Source organism: Oncorhynchus clarkii, chromosome 19 (genome assembly GCF_045791955.1).
Source record: "Oncorhynchus clarkii lewisi isolate Uvic-CL-2024 chromosome 19, UVic_Ocla_1.0, whole genome shotgun sequence".
Taxonomy (NCBI): Eukaryota; Metazoa; Chordata; class Actinopteri; order Salmoniformes; family Salmonidae; genus Oncorhynchus; species Oncorhynchus clarkii.
The window spans coordinates 12,627,847-12,646,893 of record NC_092165.1 but is presented as its reverse complement, the minus strand read 5'-3'; the positions used below and the strand labels follow the sequence as shown (position 1 = coordinate 12,646,893).

Here is a 19,047-nt window from a genome sequence, read left to right as displayed (position 1 = left end):
GCACCGTACTTGACTTGTTGCTCCTACCTTGGTTAAGGTGATTATTATTAAATCATTTTTTTTAATTGAATGTTTTCTTGTGGAATGTTTTCAGCTGAAAGGCAGGTGCTGGTGAATACCTGTTATACTGCAGTTTTTTGTGGCTTAGATAATTGTTTAGATGTACTTGTTTATTACTTAGATAGACAAAGATGCAGTGTTCTTGTAGTGAATATAGCCTGTATAATCAATCTAAGAGCTAGATGTTCTTCTTTGATATAGGATCGAAATGATAGTTTGGATGTAAATAAAGATGCAATGTTCTTGACAAAATGTCCATCTCGTAAGGACTGGTAGTGTTCTTCTTGTAGGGGTTCATCTATAGTTAATCAACCTAAGTGTTGGACTCTTCTTTCATATTGCAGACGCTTTTCAAAGTACAGTCGACCGGTTTGGAAGATTGGACATTGTTGTCAACAATGCTGGCATCAACAATGAGAAGGACTGGGAGAAGACCATTGAAGTAAATCTGGTAAGAGGGGTGGGTGTGGGTGTCACTGTGTGTGTGTGACTAACACCAGTAAATGTTAGATTGAATGTATTTTTTGTCATTGAATGTCTTGTCATTGAGATAGTTTGTGAAAATCTATTTTTCCAAAACAATCTGTTACTTGACTAACTGCAAAATCAATCTTACATTATGCTGTAGGTTAGCCTAGATTATATTACATGATGCTGTAGGTTAGCCTAGATTATATTACATTATGCTGTAGGTTAGCCTAGATTATATTACATGATGCTGTAGGTTAGCCTAGATTATATTACATGATGCTGTAGGTTAGCCTAGATTATATTACATGATGCTGTAGGTTAGCCTAGATTATATTACATGATGCTGTAGGTTAGCCTAGATTATATTACATTATGCTGTAGGTTAGCCTAGATTATATTACATGATGCTGTAGGTTAGCCTAGATTATATTACATTATGCTGTAGATTAGCCTAGATTATATTACATGATGCTGGAGTTTAGCCTAGTTTACATTAAATTACATGATGCTGTAGTTTAGCCTAGATTATATTACATGATGCTGTTGTTTAGCCTATTTTACATTATATTACATGATGCTGTAGTTTAGCCTAGATTATATTACATGATGCTGTAGTTTAGCCTAGTTTACATTATATTACATGATGCTGTAGTTTAGCCTAGATTATATTACATGATGCTGTAGTTTAGCCTAGTTTACATTATATTACATGATGCTGTAGTTTAGCCTAGTTTACATTATATTACACAATGCTGTAGTTTAGACTAGTTTACATTATTTTACACAATGCTGTAGTTTACCCTAGTTTACATTATATTACACAATGCTGTAGTTTAGACTAGTTTACATTATATTACACGATGCTGTAGTTTAGACTAGTTCACATTATATTACACGATTCTGTAGTTTAGCCTAGTTCACATTATATTACACGATTCTGTAGTTTAGCCTAGTTCACATTATACTACACAATGCTGTAGTTTAGCCTAGTTTACATTATATTACATGATGCTGTAGTTTAGACTAGTTCACATTATATTACATGATCCTGTAGTTTAGCCTAGTTCACATTATATTACACGATTCTGTAGTTTAGCCTAGTTCACATTATATTACACGATTCTGTAGTTTAGACTAGTTCACATTATATTACACGATTCTGTAGTTTAGCCTAGTTCACATTATATTACACGATTCTGTAGTTTAGCCTAGTTCACATTATACTACACAATGCTGTAGTTTAGCCTAGTTTACATTATATTACATGATGCTGTAGTTTAGACTAGTTCACATTATATTACATGATCCTGTAGTTTAGCCTAGTTCACATTCTATTACATGATGCTGTAGTTTAGCCTAGTTTACATTATATTACATTATGCTGTAGTTTAGCCTAGATTATATTACATGATGCTGTAGTTTAGCCTAGTTTACATTATATTACACAATGCTGTAGTTTGGCCTAGTATACATTATATTACATGATGCTGTAATTGAACCTAGTTCACATTATATTACACAATGCTGTAGTTTAGACTAGTTTACATTATATTACACAATGCTGTAGTTTAGACTAGTTCACATTATATTACATGATGCTGTAGTTTAGCCTAGTTCACATTATATTACACGATGCTGTAGTTTAGCCTAGTTCACATTATATTACACGATGCTGTAGTTTAGACTAGTTTACATTATATTACACAATGCTGTAGTTTAGCCTAGTTCACATTATATTACACGATTCTGTAGTTTAGCCTAGTTCACATTATATTACACGATGCTGTAGTTTAGACTAGTTTACATTATATTACATGATGCTGTAGTTTAGACTAGTTTACATTATATTACACAATGCTGTAGTTTAGCCTAGTTCACATTATATTACATGATGCTGTAGTTTAGACTAGTTTACATTATATTACATGATGCTGTAGTTTAGCCTAGATTATATTACATGATGCTGTAGTTTAGCCTAGTTTACATTATATTAGACAATGCTGTAGTTTAGACTAGTTTACATTATATTACACGATGCTGTAGTTTAGACTAGTTTACATTATATTACACGATGCTGTAGTTTAGCCTAGTTTACATTATATTACATGATGCTGTAGTTTAGACTAGTTTACATTATATTAGACAATGCAGTAGTTTAGACTAGTTCACATTATATTACATGATGCTGTAGTTTAGCCTAGTTCACATTATATTACATGATGCTGTAGTTTAGCCTAGTTCACATTATATTACATGATGCTGTAGTTTAGCCTAGTTTACATTATATTACATGATGCTGTAGTTTAGCCTAGATTATATTACATGATGCTGTAGTTTAGCCTAGTTTACATTATATTAGACAATGCTGTAGTTTAGACTAGTTTACATTATATTACACGATGCTGTAGTTTAGACTAGTTTACATTATATTACACGATGCTGTAGTTTAGCCTAGTTTACATTATATTACATGATGCTGTAGTTTAGACTAGTTTACATTATATTAGACAATGCAGTAGTTTAGACTAGTTCACATTATATTACATGATGCTGTAGTTTAGCCTAGTTCACATTATATTACACGATGCTGTAGTTTAGACTAGTTCACATTATATTACATGATGCTGTAGTTTAGCCTAGTTCACATTATATTACATTATGCTGTAGTTTAGACTAGTTTACATTATATTACACGATTCTGTAGTTTAGCCTAGTTCACATTATATTACACGATGCTGTAGTTTAGACTAGTTTACATTATATTACACAATGCTGTAGTTTAGCCTAGTTCACATTATATTACACGATTCTGTAGTTTAGCCTAGTTCACATTATATTACACGATGCTGTAGTTTAGACTAGTTTACATTATATTACATGATGCTGTAGTTTAGACTAGTTTACATTATATTACACAATGCTGTAGTTTAGACTAGTTTACATTATATTACACAATGCTGTAGTTTAGCCTAGTATACATTATATTACATGATGCTGTAATTGAACCTAGTTCACATTATATTACACAATGCTGTAGTTTAGACTAGTTTACATTATATTACATGATGCTGTAGTTGAACCTAGTTCACATTACATGACATCAGTGAAGAGTTCTACCACAGGCTGATTAAGAGCAAAAGAGTGTGACTGTTGTATGTGTTGGATATTGAAACGCAAGCCCTCTTGTTTCTCTCCATAGACATCAGTCATCAAGGGAACTTACCTGGCTCTGGATCATATGAGCAAAGAGTATGGAAAAGAAGGAGGAGTCATCATCAATGTCTCATCCATGGCAGGTAATGCTGCTACCTACATGCATCAATACTTTATGTACCGCACGCTGCACGTCAATACTGTATTGTATGTACTGTATTGTATGCTGCACGTATATACACTGCTCAAAAAAATAAAGGGAACACTTAAACAACACAATGTAACTCCAAGTCAATCACACTTCTGTGAAATCAAACTGTCCACTTAGGAAGCAACACTGATTGACAATAAATTTCACATGTTGTGCAAATGGAATAGACAACAGGTGGAAATTATAGGCAATTAGCAAGACACCCCCAATAAAGGAGTGGTTCTGCAGGTGGTGACCACAGACCACTTCTCAGTTCCTATGCTTCCTGGCAGATGTTTTGGTCACTTTTGAATGCTGGCGGTGCTTTCACTCTAGCGGTAGCATGAGACGGAGTCTACAACCCACACAAGTGGCTCAGGTAGTGCAGCTCATCCAGGATGGCACATCAATGCGAGCTGTGGCAAGAAGGTTTGCTGTGTCTGTCAGCGTAGTGTCCAGAGCATGGAGGCGCTACCAGGAGACAGGCCAGTACATCAGGAGGCCGTAGGAGGGCAACAACCCAGCAGCAGGACCGCTACCTCCACCTTTGTGCAAGAAGGAGCAGGAGGAGCACTGCCAGAGCCCTGCAAAATGACCTCCAGCTGGCCACAAATGTGCATGTGTCTGCTCAACCGGTCAGAAACAGACTCCATGAGGGTGGTATGAGGGCCCGACGTCCACAGGTGGGGGTTGTGCTTACAGCCCAACACCGTGCAGGACGTTTGGCATTTGCCAGAGAACACCAAGATTGGCAAATTCGCCACTGGCGCCCTGTGCTCTTCACAGATGAAAGCAGGTTCACACTGAGCACATGTGACTGACGTGACAGAGTCAGGGGATGCCGTGGAGAACGTTCTGCTGCCTGCAACATCCTCCAGCATGACCGGTTTGGCGGTGGGTCAGTTATGGTGTGGGGTGGCATTTCTTTGCGGGGCCGCACAGCCCTCCATGTGCTCGCCAGAGGTAGCCTGACTGCCATTAGGTACCGAGATGAGATCCTCAGCCCCCTTGTGAGACCATATGCTGGTGCTGTTGGCCCTGGGTTCCTCCTAATGTAAGACAATGCTAGACGTCATGTGGCTGGAGTGTGTCAGCAGTTCCTGCAAGAGGAAGGCATTGATGCTATGGACTGGCCCACCCGTTCCCCAGACCTGAATCCAATTGAGCACATCTGGGACATCATGTCTCGCTCCATCCACCAACGCCACGTTTCACCACAGACTGTCCAGGAGTTGGAGGATGCTTTAGTCCAGGTCTGGGAGGAGATCCCTCAGGAGACCATCCGCCACCTCATCAGGAGCATGCCCAGGCGTTGTAGGGAGGTCATACAGGCACGTGGAGGCCACACACACTACTGAGCCTCATTTTGACTTGATTTAAGGACATTACATCAAAGTTGGATCAGCCTGTAGTGTGGTTTTCCACTTTAATTTTGAGTGTGACTCCAAATCCAGACCTCCATGGGTTGATAAATTTGATTTCCATTGATAATTTTTGTGTGATTTTGTTGTCAGCACATTCAACTATGTAAAGAAAAAAGTATTTAATAAGAATATTTCATTCATTCAGATCTAGGATGTGTTATTTTAGTGTTCCCTTTATTTTTTTGAGCAGTGTACATTGAAGCCTTCACAGACATAAGAAAAAGGGAAACAGTGGTGTATGTGGATGTGGGAATGACTAGCTATGTCTTTGGCAATGCGGTTGCTTTCAGCTGATGTGAGCAACCCCTAGCTAATGGAATATGTCACAGGTCATCAGCTATAAAGAACCACATTGACTGATTCACTGTTATTGTTGAAATTCCCAAGCCTTTGTTTTGGTACAATATGGTTACACAGTGTACCATAACACAACATAACACAGGTGTAAAGCAAACATTACAACATTACCGCTTGATAGATTAGAGTTTGATGCTGTTTTCACAGTGGACAATAAGCATTGCTGTGTGCCTCTACTATTTGCTTAGTGGGGTAGGTTAAGGCTGTTCCATCGCCTCAGTCAGCAAACTAACAAGTACAGTACTTCTCATTTTTCAATCTTTCTCCACAGCAGCATGTGAAGATTGAGAAAGCATGTTATTAGTGCAATCCGAGTCAGCTAGCGCAACCACTTTGTGCAAGAATTGTCTGAATGTCTGTCTGTGGTTCAGTGGCTTACATCTTGATCCGGGGGGGTTCAATTTGGTGTGTGGTGGGCTGTGTTGGATTGGGAGAGATTTGTTGGAGTGGAGACAGTAATGCCATGACAGACAGCCCACTGACTGTGAGACTCAGTCAAGTGTCACTAAATCTGTTTTCATATAAGCAGCACACCTGGGTTCACATACTATTCAAAATCTTTCAAATGCTTTCTGCGTTTTCTCAAGTCTGCCTTGAATACCAGCTGGGTGGGGTTTGGACTAACAAATGGAATTTAGAATGGTGGCACTCATAGGAAAATAGTGATTTATCAAACAATTCTACAAGCGTCATACCCACACTGGTAGGAGATAACCATTGGTAATAATCAATTGTTGTCAGCCTCAGTACTGTAGCACAACCTTGGCTGTTTGCATTTTGAAACACCCTAATTAACCATATATGGTCAAAATCCTCCCTTTAAAGCCCGAGGGGGAAATCCGTACCATGAAATACAACGGCGCAACCACAAAAAAAACAAAGGGGAAAAAAACTACAAAAAAGGACCATTGGGACAATTCAAGTTGCCTTAGCAATGGTAAATATACTTCAAATGAGCAGGCAACACTTGCCAATAAGCCATCCATCCATCCATTTCTGTTCACATAGTTGAAATGGTTTAGGATGATGATGTTATACTGATGTGGGTGCCGTCTATTGCTCCCTTCATGTTTGGGAACCCACCTGTTGTGAGATGGTGCATGGAAATTGTATGTGTTAACGTTTGTTTTGCTGATGATTGCATCGAAAATATTGGCTCATGGAGGACTGTGATCGGCAAGCCCCCCCTGAAAAGTGTCTGTTGCCAAAAACCAAAGGGTGGATAGCACTTGGATGTGTACCGGAATGGTATGCATTTGCCTTTTTAAAGTACGTCTTAAATCTTCTCAAAAATCCTATACGATTGTTTTTTGGTAACAATATCTGATGAGCCAATCTGTACTTAATGCAGAAAATGTGCCACCTGTCTCTAAAAACTCGCTCTCTGCAAAATGCAGCGTGTGCCAAATCTTTCAACAGAGCAAGGTTAGCCGTCTCTCATGCAATTTCCCATTATCTCAGTCTTATAGAATGTCAACAATGGTTTCACTTTGACACGTACCTCTCATTTTAACAAATTACTGTACTTTATATTGATTATTATTGTAACCAATGCATTGATGTGGTCAAATTATATAGCGTGCCAAGCGATGTTTCATGAATTCCCAATGGAAATGCAATCAAAATTGAAAAATTATTTAATTATTACTCTCACAATTTCAACACATTTTCCCCATTCTACGCTTGACAAGCAGTTTCCTTAATCCACCACTTGGTCCTGTGCGTACGCTTGGTCCTGGCTGTGTGTACATTTACACACACTCTCAAGCAAACGTTCATATTGATCAATTTCACACTGCGTGGACGTTTTTCAATGCATGGTTTACACACAGATTTGTGCCTATGCATGGTTGATAAATGAGACCTCTGGTCTGGTAAGCAGCATAGATTTCCCTTCCCGTGACCCCTTTGGGTTCTTGAACACGCGGTCACAGGGAACTAACATGTATGCCGACAGAGGGCGGAGTCCAGACAGGTGGACAAAGCCTCACACTGGGCTGTGGTGGTCATGGGGTGTTGTGACTTCTGTGCCAAGATCCACAGTTTATTCAATAGTACTCGTGGACTTGAGTCAAGTGCTCTTGTCTAATTTCAACATAATTGTATCTATGTATCTATTGGTCTGCGGAGGGCCAGTTCCAGGCATAAGTGACATAAGCTTATGCTCCCCCCATAAAGAATGATCTGTCTGTGTTTTTTTTTTTTTTTTTTTTACTCAGTCGTGGTCTCATCTTAGTGTTAAAGGTTAGAGTAGTAGAATATATAAGGTGCAAGTTCGAAATTTGGCTATGCATCAATTTGTCAATTTGTCTCTTGTTTTGTCCGTCTCTGACAGTCACTCAATTAGCCATGTCAGCAAAATAAAAATGGATTGGTAAGTTAGTCTAGCCAGCTATCTAAACTTGTAGTAATCATGGCCGAATACCAACCGGGAATCCTGGGGCCGTGCCCAGGGCCCCTGACCTCCAGGTGGCCCCCATTGATTTTGTTGGCCACTCTCACTCATATATTATTTACATGGCATAAGTCATGAAAAAATGGTAGAATAGGAGGAAATGTACTTTCAAACGTACGTTGTTATCTATGCTGTCGAGTGGGGGGGTCGTGGAATATTCTAATCAAGTGAGAGAAACTTTGTCATTTCTTCAAACTATCATCTTTATTCAATATCGATTGAATTATTACAATAATGAGACTGGTCAACCTGAGAGCCAAACCTTTACAGAAATGCAGAGTTCTTTATATAGCTGACACTAAGAATGCTTAGTCATGGCTGGTTCAGAATGCTTAGTCATGGCCCATGCAAACCAAGGGGCGTCATAAGGGTTCATCCGGTCGTTATCTGCACGGGGTTGTTGTCTTAACCCCACCCTGGCTTAGTTTCCCAGATGCAAGAAGGATTTTGGGACAATGAGAGATTGATATACTCTTAAGCTATCTCTAGTAAAACGCATTCCTGTCTATGTAATACAGTGTTTAACTCATTTGTCAGCTCAAGCCATCTCTAGTGACCATATGCCCAGATTAGCTGCAGAGAACTAGAGTGGAGACCATAAAAACACAGCATTAGTAGGACAGAAATATCTTACTATTAGTTAAATATTAATTGTTAACCATTAATATAAAATAAATCAGGTAAATACGTAATGTTTATATCACAGGGGCCACTAAAATGATTTTCCCGGGGGGCCCAACTTGGGGCGGCAGGTAGCCTAGAACATTGGGCCAGTAACCAAAAGGTTGCTGGATCGAATCCCCAAGCTGACAAGGTAAAAATCTGTCGTTCTGCCCCTGAACAAGGCAGTTAACCCCGGTAGGCCGTTATTGTAAATAAGAATTTGTTCTCAACTGACTTGCCTAGTTAAATAAAGGTTAAATAAAATAATTAATTAACTAAATCTCACTTGGGTCTGCTTGTTGAAATACTACTTGACAATAACATAGGTAATACATTAAGTTTCAGTAATAAAACAGTTGTAAATACAACTGGAGAATGTTGTGCTTGAAATCTCCAGTGCGAACTCTAAGAAATTATAATCATTTGATCCGAAAACAGACTGTATCGTTGGGAGGCTGTTCTCAGGCCTTTGGAATGTAAACATCAGTGCTGAAAACATAGTTGCTTGTGTTTGATTAAAGTAGAACAGTATATAAACTGGAGGATGGTGACTTTTCTCTTTCTCTCTCTTTCTTTCTCTCGCTCTCTAAATTCAAAGAGGTTTATTGGTATGGGAAACATTTCCAAATCAAGTGAAATGGAAAATATAAAATGAAAACATTACACTCACAAAAGTTCCAAAGGAACAGAGACATTCTAAATGTCATATTATATACAGTGTTGTAACAATGTGCAAATAGTTAAAGTACAAAAGGGAAAGTCAATATGGGTTGTATTTACAATGGTGTTTGTTCTTCACTGGTTGCCCTTTTCTTGTGGCATCAGGTCACAAATCTTGCTGCTGTGATGGCACACTGGTATTTCACCCAATAGATATGGGAGTTTATCAAAATTGGATTTGTTTTGGAATTTGTGGGTCTGCGTACTCTGAGGGAAATATGTATCTCTAAGGGGGTCATACATTTGGCAGGAGGTTAGGAAGTGCAGCTCAGTTTCCACCTCATTTTGTACACATAGCCTGTCTTCTCTTGAGAGCCATGTCTGCCTACGGCGGACTTTCTCAATAGCAAGGATATGCTCACTGAATCTGTACATAGTCAAAGCTTTTCTTAATTTTGTGTCAGTTACAGTGGTCATGTATTCTGCCCAAGTGTACTCTCGTTTAGGGCCAAATAGCATTCTAGTTTGCTCTGTTTTTTTGTTAATTCAAATCAAATCACATTTTATTGGTCACATACACATGGTTAGCAGATGTTAGTGTAGCGTAATGCTTGTAAATTCTTTCCAATGTGTCAAGTAATTATCTTTTTATTTCCTCATGATTTGGTTGGGTCTAATTGTGTTGCTGTCCTGGGGCTTTCTGAGGTCAGCTTGTGAACAGAGCCCCAGGACCAGCTTGCTTAGAGGACTCTTCTCCAGGTTCATCTCTCTGTAGGTGATGGCTTTGTTATGGAAGGTTTGGGAATCGCTCCTTTTTTATTTGGTGATTTATGTTGTCTCTCTCTCTCTTTTCTCTTTCTCTTCTCTCTCTTTCTCTCTCCCTCCCTTTATCACTAACTGTCTCTCTCTGTCTCTGTCTGTCTCTCTGTCTGCACTTTGACACAGATATGCCTGAACTCCATTCTCCCTCAGCCAATTCACAAACCGTTTAGTATCAAGATGGATTCTCTGCTAAATATTCCATGCGACTCTATTCAGTCACACGCTTTACATTGACAGTGTATATCTATCCCCTCATCTCTACTTTTGAGACCCTGCATGGTAAACAATAGCACAGTCAACTCCAAGTTAGTTTCCCTAAGGTTTGCCTGCAGAGAGAAGGAGGAAATATCACCTGGCTCAGTTCACAACCGTGGGCCAAGAATCTCCCAGATGTCATAAATCTAAATGTAATGAAGACTACATGTTTATCACAAGCGAGACGCATGACTCTGACATATGACGCCATTGGGCTCATTCAAATGCATTGTCTGTGTGTTGACATCCATCATGGGGTTCTGGTGAAATATAGTTCTGTGGCTGTGTTGGATGATAGATGATGTTGGATGACAGGATTTTGTGGTTGTTTGGACCTAATCCCCAAACTCATACACTGAGCAACTAAAGAGAGAGTTGTGAAATAGTTCCATTGTAGGTTGTTTAGATCCTGGGCTGGAATTCAAACTCCAACTGAACTTTGGACTGACGACTGAGTTGACTGTCCTAACTGGAGACTGGAGGTTAATCATTCTCCTGCTGAGGTAGATTTTTTTATTTTTTATTTAACTAGGCAAGTCAGTTAAGAGCAAATTCTTATTTTCAATGATGGCCTAGGAACAGTGGGTTAACTGCCTTGTTCATGGGCAGAACGACAGATTTTTACCTTTGTCAGCTCTGGGATTCAATCTCGCAACCTTTCGGTTAGTAGTCCAACTCTCTAACCGCTAGGCTACCTGCCGCCCCATTTCTTTCTGTGATTGTTTTTGAGTTTTTTTTTTTCCCTGTCTCAGCAACTTCTTTCTCTTTTTCATTTCTTTCTCTCTCGTTCCTCGCTCATTACTCATTGAATAATAGTTTGAAGAGGGAGAGAGAGAAGCTTCCGATTCAAGTTGTCCCAGCACAACAGGCAAAGCTGGTTGAAATGACATCATTTCAACCAGTTTACAACCACATGGTTGTACTGAGTCCAAGATCATCCAAATATTTTATAGATGCGTAAACACATCCCTGCGCACCTGGTAACATCATATTCTATCATTACGCTACTTGTAGATGCTATTCCTCAGTGCTGTCGCTAGCAAATAAGTTAAAGTCATGCTACTAACCAAAACAAGACATTCCCCAACCATGCCTGTGGGTGATTCCGATACAGGGCCTTCAGAAAGTTTTCACACCTCTTGACTTTTTCCACATTTTGTTGTTACAAAGTGGGATTAAAATGGATTTAATTATCATTTTTGGTCAACGATCTACACAAAATACTTTCATGTCAAAGTGGTAAATACCCTAATGTCAATGTGGTGATTCTGACAATACATGTTAGAATCACCTTTGGCAGCGATTACAGCTATGAGTCTTTCTGGGTAAATTTCCAAGAGCTTTGCACACCTGAATTGTGCAACATTTGCCCATTATTATTTTTAACATTCTTCAAGCTCTCTCAAGTTGGTTGTTGATCTTTGCTAGACAGCCATTTCAAGTCTTGCCATAAATCAAGCAGATTTAAATTAAAATTGAAACTAGGCCACTCAGGAACATTCAGTGTCATCTTGGTAAGCAACTCCAGTCTAGACATGGGGGTTGGAATACAGTCAGTCACAAAAGTGAACCAACAACCTAAAACGTGACAACAGGATCCGTAATGGACCAGACATGAAAGTGAACCATATAGTTCACCTACGGGCCCGCACTCTGACACAACCACAAACTGAGGTACCAACCGTACCAAACAAACAAACGAACACTCCACACAGGCTCTACCCACGAGAGGTTATGCCCTACTTGTTCATAATAACAACCCTGCTACACACTATGCAAACAGTAGCACTGTATCCTTTGCTAGCGGTGTCTAAACGAGTCCAGATGTTGCTAATCCCTGGTACCAGAGGGCTCTCCCAATTGTGTGGTATTTGAAACCGATTGATTACTTTTCCCACCAGGACGACACTGCCGAGGCAGATGCCACTTGAGGTTTCAAATTGGTTGTTATCGATATTCACAGAGCACTCGCGTACTCGGAACCCCACCCGGGTCGAACCAGGCACACCCTTCCCAAATTCATTGATTTGCAGCACACAAACCACACAGCTGACTGGAGGAGCGACTTTCACACACAGACGTTTAACCAACTCGTTTACAACAAAACCAAGATCATTAATTGACAACAAGGCTCATTCATCAAATTTCAGAAATACCTCTTGGTGAGAGAAGCCAGAAAAGTCTCCACCACAGAGGGGTCAACACAATTGACTCACCTCCAGAGAGCTGATTCTGAAGCTCTCGCTAAACGAACATGGCTGAAAACCTTAGTGTCTCATCCTCTTCGGAATTTCCAGATGGACTAAAGAAAAGAGAATTGAGAAATAAGGGCGGCAGGGTAGCCTAGTGGTTAGAGCGTTGGACTAGTAGCCGGAAGGTTGCAAGTTCAAACCCCCGAGCTGACAAGGTACAAATCTGCCCCTGAACAGGCAGTTAACCCACTGTTCCTAGGCCATCATTGAAAATAAGAATTTGTTCTTAACTGACTTGTCTAGTTTAAAAAAATAAAAGCTGGTTTATTACAAGTTGCAACAGAGAGACAGACACCTACAGCACAGAAGCAGATATCATTTCTAACTGGCCTCTTGGAGACGGGCCCTTTATATTCTAAATCAGACAACAGCAGTTCAAAACCAAGGCAGCTGCTACAGAATCGGTGTCCACAGAAGGTCATCAATACATCAATACAACCGTGAATAATCAGCGTGTCCTTGTACCTCCAGTCTGGCGTCAATCACTATCAACCGATATGAGCAACCCCCACACATCATGAAGAACAGGGTGAACCAAAACGCCATGAGCAACCCCTAGTGACCAACCCCCACCTTGAGTGTCACAACTAGAACACTGGAAATATATAAATATGCTAAATATTGTTTTAATCACTCTGAACATGATTATGTAACAGTGATAGAACTGTTAGATAGGCTAGCTACAGTGGACAACAGTATCACACATTATCTCTGCCCCAAAGCCAAAACACCACTGACATGACATCAGTTTGTTTTCTTTACCATTGAGAAGAAACGGTTGGCAAGATGCTGCTTGATGTACGACCGCAGCAAAAGCTGCAGGCGCTCACAGGCCCCGCTTTAAATGGCAGCTGCCTCTAATGGGACAAGGAACTTTGGAATGTAGGTGGACCCACTGCAGTGTTCGGTACAGGCTTCTTCCCTCACTGGCAAGTTGTGCAATGACTGACTGATTGACGAACTGACTGACTGACAGCTCCTATGTTGGATCGCGGTATGTTTGATGTAAATCAATGTTTTGGTTCACCCTCTTCTTCATGATGTGTGTTAAGAGCAGCCTAACCTGAAATGTACAAAGGGTATCAGTTGACAATAATCTTGGAGCTTTTTGGGGGAAGGAAAATACACATTTTATTTGAATCCACAAATTACATTACATTACAAAGGATAAAAACGTTTTTAAAGGTCTTGGATACAAGAGCACTTTAAGGATACAAAAAGCACCTTCTCCACAAAGCTAGGCTGCCCCATAACAGCTGAAACAGAGCAGTACTTCGGCCAGTTGCTTTGCTCTAGTCTTTGGCACGCCTGCAATCTGAAGGCCACTCACCGTATGTACGTGGCCGATTCTGTCAAATACTACTGTCACCAAGTTGCACTTATCCAATGCTGTCCAAGCCTGATACGAGGGCTGGTATTTGAGAAACTTGTCAACAAAGGCCCGACTCCATGTATCCATCGAAATGAACAGCCCACCTCAAATCAGTACCTTCCTTTGGGCTCGCCCCACAGCAGCAGTAACTGGATTATTCTGCATACAGGAATATGCGTTATCATCTATATCAAACCAGGCTATTCTGATGAGAACATTTGTATTTGTGATGTCTGTGAGACCACCTGTCTTACCTCTGTAGCTACCAGGTCGACAAGGCAGACATGTCTAGCAATGTACAAGTCTTTTTATGATCGGCAACCATTGACAACATGTGCACCAGACTTCTGTATTTTAACTCGGGGTGTAAGATACAGAAGGGATAGTGGTTTGCAGGATACCAGAGTGCTAGGTGGTATTTTGTGGGTAGAATAGAACAGGTGTTGACTTTACCGTGAAAGGCTTTCTTACAAGCCCTTCACCAACAATGCAGTTCTTAGAAAATTAAGAGTTAAGAAAATATTAACTAAATAAACTAAAGTTTAAAAAAAAGTAATAGAAGAAAATAACTAACGAGGCTATATACTGGGGGATCCGGTACTGAGTCATGTGCGGGGGTACAGGTTAGTCATGGTAATTGAGGTAATATGTACATAGATATGCATAGATATGCATAGATAATAAACAGCAGGTAGCAGTCTCGTAAAAAAGGGGGGTTCAATGCAAATAGTCCAGATAGAGATTTGAAATTAGCTGTTCAGCAGCCTTATGGCTTGGGGGTAGAAGCTGTTAAGAAGCCTTTTGGACCTAGACTTGACACTCTGGTACCGCTTGCCGTGCGGTAGCAGAGAGAACAGTCTATGACTAGGGTGGCTGGAGTTTTCGCCAATTTTTAGGGACTTCCTCTGACACCGCCTGGTATAGAGGTCCTGGATGGCAGGAATCTTGGCCCCAGTAATGTACTGGGCCACATGCACCACCCTCTTGCGGTTCGAATGCCGAGCAGTTTCCATACCAGGCGGCAATGCAACCAGTCAGGATGCTCTCGATGGTGCAGCTGTAGAACCCCTCGAGGATCTATGCCAAATCCCCTGAGTCTCCTGAGGAAGAATAGGCATTGTTGTGCCCCCCTCATGACTGTCCCGGTCTGTCTGGACCATGACAGTTTGGTGATGTGGACACCAAGGAACTTGAAGCTCTCGACCTGCTATACTACTGCCCTGTCAATGATAATGGGGGCGTGCTCGGCCCTCCTCTTCCTGCAGTCCACCTTCCCGTCAGGAAGTCCAGGACCCAGCCGCAGAGGGAGGTGTTTAGTCCCAGGGTCCCTAGCTTAGCATTTTGTATGTGGTGTGGGATTTTATCATGTTGTGCGACTCTAGAACTCCCAAGAAACCGTACAGTGTAATTATAGACTGTCATTAATCATACTAGATGTGTTTTGTTATGCATCATTCAAGACTCTGGAGGTGAACATACCCAACAATATATATGATGTCATTGCTGAGAATAAAACGCCCCAGGCGAGGAGATGTATACATTTAAAAATGACAACAACAGCAACACAGTACCAAGTCAAAGATACAATGGACAGAACTGCAGATTATACAACAAGCGGAGTGAGTTGGGAAAGTCAGGAAAAATATGTTAAAAAGTTTGTCAAATATATTGTAAATTATGTAGCCCTTTACACTCGTAGCTGTATACGAGTTTAAAATGGCAGATTTGGGCAATAATACGCGCCTAAATTGGAATGTAGTGGCTGTTTCAGTAAGGGTTCTGGTTCTGTGCTTCACAGCGCTGTATGGGTTTTTATTGACAGCCATTCTGAACTTGAGCACCACTCGCAACAAGAAGTTGCTGCCATCCCTTCCAGTAATTAGTCAACTTTTGCCATTTTATTTGTTGTCCAGGTGAGGGGAACTGCTGTAAAGAAAGAGGACTGGATGTATTTTGAAAGATGAGATGTTGAGGATTATAATAAATACTGCTGTAAAGGCTCTCGTCCTCCTCTTCTGAGGAGGAGTAGCGAGAAGGATCGGAAGTGTCCATAATGTTGAATCAAAATGAACACTGAAATACAAAACAATAAACGTGAATAAACGACACAAACAAACACTGACACGGAAAATAAACACCCACAACTCAAAAGTGAAACCAGGCTACCTAAGTATGATTCTCAATCAGGGACAACGATCGATAGCTGCCTCTGATTGAGAACCATACTAGGCCGTACACAGAAATCCCAAATGATAGAAAAACAAACATAAGACAACCCACCCAACTCAACGCCCTGACCATACTAAAACAAAGATATAATAACAGAACTAAGGTCAGAACGCGACAACCGCTTTGATGTTATACAAGCAAGCCAAGTCCAAATGTGCAATTCACATTTCCAAATCAACGTTTATGATCACTATGTTTGATGTACAGTTGCAAGATGACATGTCGTCATATCCTGGGGTCTTCTGTTTGTTTATTGTGATTCACCTGAATGCACCTAAATTCCGATCTGTTTTTCTGAATTTCCTTGTGAAAGCCTAACATTGTAAGATCGTATTTTATAACAGCTAGTTATGTTGGCAGTGGAACAAGCTTTCAGATCATACCCACCTGACCCTGATAGCGATGTATAGTAGCCCATTTTTGGATTGCGTAAACAACAACAGTAATTGGGTGATTCTGCAACTACAGGAACTTCTATGCCCTCAGGGATAGTTCAATTTTTGTCATTTTATTTTTTTAAATATGTTTTTTTCTTTATATGTTAAGTTCACACTACCATCACCCCAGATTTTTTAACACCTCTCTATCTAGTATTTGAGCTACTTTTCAGATGCATTTTATACCTCAGTTTCACTGTTCAGCCCTTGTCCCTGACCCAGACTTTTGAGCTTCCACTATGTTTTTCTATGAGAAAACAATAATTACACATTATGCAATGTCATCTTCTAGAGAAAGAGTCAATTAAATCAAATCTATATCAATATGTATTGTGAGTATGCCCTTTATATTGTTACTTACACAAAATATACCTGTCCTTTGGTACTGGTGTCATTTCCACCACTGAGGGCAAATTCCTCATTTAATAAAGTGTTGTCAAGAGAATGTTCACTTAGTTACCATGGAAACTTATTGTGACACTGAAGCACATGGCTGCAGCAGACAGTTGTTCCGGAAGTTATGTCCAGAAGTTGAAGAAAAATCTAGGTAAATATTACTACTAATAGTCCTACTATGAATTCTGCAAAATATGTCCTTTTTGGGTTGTCAAGCCAACAGTCCAAGATAGGGACACATGCCTCCGCAAAACCCACGCCAACCTCCAGTTCATAGCAGACAAACTACAGCATCACAAAGTGATCAGCTGCAGCAACAATGAGAACCTAAATTAGTCTGTGTGCTGTGAGAACCTGAAGAAAGAGTGCACGTACACAAAGTGCTCTCTTTTCTAGGCAAAAGAGCTTCAAACATCTGACTTTGATGCTGGTGAACAGACATGGTGGTTTGAGAGGAAAAACAAAGCTGAAGAGAGAGAAAATGAAAAACAAAGCGGGAAACCTAGATAAGTTCACTGTACATTTGACAGTTAAAGAAAAGGTGTGTGGCACACTGCATATTCTACTAGAGTTCTTCTCCAAAGGATTGAAAGAGAAGTTGGGGAAACACGTGTACAACATTCGACACCGATACTCCAAACTGAGAGACTTAAAAGAGAATCTGCGGAAAGAGAACTCAGGGGCGCAACTTTCACTGGGACAACCCCCCCCCCCCACAGATTTATCATTGGAATGTCCCCCAAGATTTATCATTGGAATGTGATACAAAATGAGGCAACAGTGTGCTTTAGGACAATGCAGATGCCTCTGAGTGGTCGGGTAGGCTGTTTGGAGTGTTTATCCGACTATCCGACTGTGTTTATCCCCCCCCACCCACACACACACACACACACACACACACACACACTTCTAAAACCAAAGTTGCGCCCCTGAGAGAACTACTTGTGTAAATACACCAGTGAAATCCAGGCAGTTCACTTTGGTGATTCTCACAAGCAGGTGACCTTCCACACCTGTGTTGGGTATACCACAAATTATACAGTTTTACTTTGCTCATAAATGAATTGTATGATATTTCATTTTCAACTAAAATTGATATTTAATAACATTTGTCAATGGCTGTCTGAGAAAAATGACTAAAATATATACATTCCTGAATAGTACGATCACAGAGATTATCAGATATTATTTCTAGACAAATCAAAGACAATTATAATACTGGTAAAATGGTTTTTCAATATGTTTTAATTTCTGAAATCATGCATGGCCAAAGTGCCCGAAGTTGCAGAATCACCCAATTGTGTTATGGTGGGGATTCAGGGCTGTGTTCCAAACTAAACAACTATTAAAGTGAGCTTGTTCCTCAATGGGACAGCTAGGAGAGCTCACAAAGGTACCTTTTATAGTTGAAGACTTTTCTTTTGAGTCATAAAAGTGCACTGAAATTGCTTAGGAACTGTGCACACTTTGGAGAGGTTGGAGACCAGTTAATCTTCTCACTCAAACCTTTGTAATGTTTGTCTTATGTTGCAACCACCCCACATTTTACAGGAATAGTCTTATCATGTTAATGAATGTACCCAGAGTATTTTCAGATTTTGTTTTCAACAAAAGTGGCAAAGTACACTAAATGTAAAATGCACATAACGTCAACAGTGTAATGTTTGGATTCAGTCTTGTGTCAAGTGAACTGTTGTATACTCACATTTGATCGAATCATTTTCCGATTACCTCCAAACTGTTCCCTATCAATTTATAAAATGGTTATGCATTTCCATACTTCTTCTGTAAGAAACATTTAAATTTAGCCCTATCCATATAGTCCCTGTTTTAGGTCAGTTAGGACTTCGT

General features: G+C 40.1%; 1 protein-coding gene across 1 annotated transcript in view; it reads left to right on the top strand.

Annotated features, from left to right (window-relative positions):
- The window catches only part of LOC139374729 (15-hydroxyprostaglandin dehydrogenase [NAD(+)]-like), a 31,260-nt gene that overhangs the window by 1,795 nt on the left and 10,418 nt on the right, over window positions 1-19,047 (top strand). Inside the window, exons 3-4 of the mRNA XM_071115846.1 lie at window positions 405-511; window positions 3,731-3,827. Of these exons, the coding sequence (XP_070971947.1) occupies window positions 405-511; window positions 3,731-3,827 (204 nt within the window). The remainder of the gene's footprint in view (window positions 1-404; window positions 512-3,730; window positions 3,828-19,047) is intronic.